Source organism: Protobothrops mucrosquamatus, unplaced genomic scaffold (genome assembly GCF_001527695.2).
Source record: "Protobothrops mucrosquamatus isolate PMUCROS unplaced genomic scaffold, P.Mucros_1.0 scaffold76, whole genome shotgun sequence".
NCBI classification, from domain to species: domain Eukaryota; kingdom Metazoa; phylum Chordata; class Lepidosauria; order Squamata; family Viperidae; genus Protobothrops; species Protobothrops mucrosquamatus.
In genome coordinates, this window is record NW_015386453.1 from 997,222 (window position 1) to 998,600 (window position 1,379).

At 29.7% G+C, this 1,379-nt stretch overlaps 1 protein-coding gene across 1 annotated transcript in view; it reads right to left on the reverse strand.

Annotated features, from left to right (window-relative positions):
* The window catches only part of LOC107284232 (protein bicaudal D homolog 2-like), a 17,098-nt gene that overhangs the window by 12,159 nt on the left and 3,560 nt on the right, over window positions 1-1,379 (reverse strand). Inside the window, exon 3 of the mRNA XM_015812259.1 lies at window positions 2-130. Within this exon, the coding sequence (XP_015667745.1) occupies window positions 2-130 (129 nt within the window). The remainder of the gene's footprint in view (window position 1; window positions 131-1,379) is intronic.

The following is a 1,379-nucleotide window of genomic DNA, read 5'->3' on the forward strand; positions in this document are numbered from 1 at the left end:
CCTGTTTCTGCAAGGAGATATTTTCTTCCTCAAGCTCTCCACAATCCTGCAACTGGCGAAGCTCCCGTGACTTAGCTTGTTTCATCTCCTCGCGCAATTGATTTTTTTCAGACTCCAGGGTCTGGCACTCCTGGAAAGGAATTACTGTATGAGAAGGGTATGTAAAGCTATTTATTTCCTAAAACAAAAACAGAACTAAACTTAGAAGCAATTTAAGGCTGCCCATTGTGTTTTAACAAACTATTAAGTAGAATAAAAAGCTTCCCCTAAAAATAAGTTGTTTTTTTTTATAACATTTTTTTATTAATTTTTCAATTAAAACAAATACAAATGATGCATGTATATACATCAACAAACAATAAAGATACTCAAAACATTTTCGGATACACTCGGCAGTCCCCGCCTTGCCTCCACCCTCATCCACTTTACCTCTCCTTCCTCCCCCTAAACCTACAACCTCTCCTCCTTTTCTTACCACCTCTCTACATCCCCTTCGCCTTCTTAACCACCTCATCGAGTGCAACTTGGGGTACCAGCCGAGTATATCCTCTTCTTAATACAATTCCATTATATACCTATAATAATTAAATACATCAAATTATAATTTCCCCCTAATCGCCTCCCCTCCCCGACTTCCCAGAACTAACACACCCTAAAGCAATCAGTTATATAAAAAAAAAACTTTAACTCGAATAAAAAAAAAATTATACTATTTTAACACCAACACTCATATATAATTATCCATCTTCCCCAATCCAAATATCTAAAAATTAGACTTTACCATTTCTCATTATAATAATCCCATTAACTACAAAAATTAAATCCTTTAAAATAATATAATTATATATCATTGATCATCTACTTCAAGACATTCATATAAATTCATTCTTCTTATTTATAATACTAATACAAAATTTTAAGAATATAAGCTTCAAAAACAATCCTTAAAAAAAACTTTAACTCAAATAATGGAAAAACTCTATTTTAACACCAAAACTCATAATATAATATAATTGTCCAACTCCCCCAATCCAAATATCTAAAAATTAAATTTTACCATTTCTCATTACAATAATCATAAGTCCTTTATAATTATATATCATTAATCATCTACTTCATTCATCTTATTTATAATACTAATCCAAAATTTTAAAAGTATAAGCTTCAAAAACAATCCTTAAAAAAAAACTTTAACTCAAATAGTAAAAAACTCTATTTTAACACCAAGACTCATAATATAATATAGTTATCCAACTCCCCCAATCCAAATATCTAAAAATTAAACTTTACCATTTCTCATTACAATAATCATAAATCCTTTATAATTATATATCATTAATCATCTACTTCATTCATCTTATTATATTGCTGATCCAAAA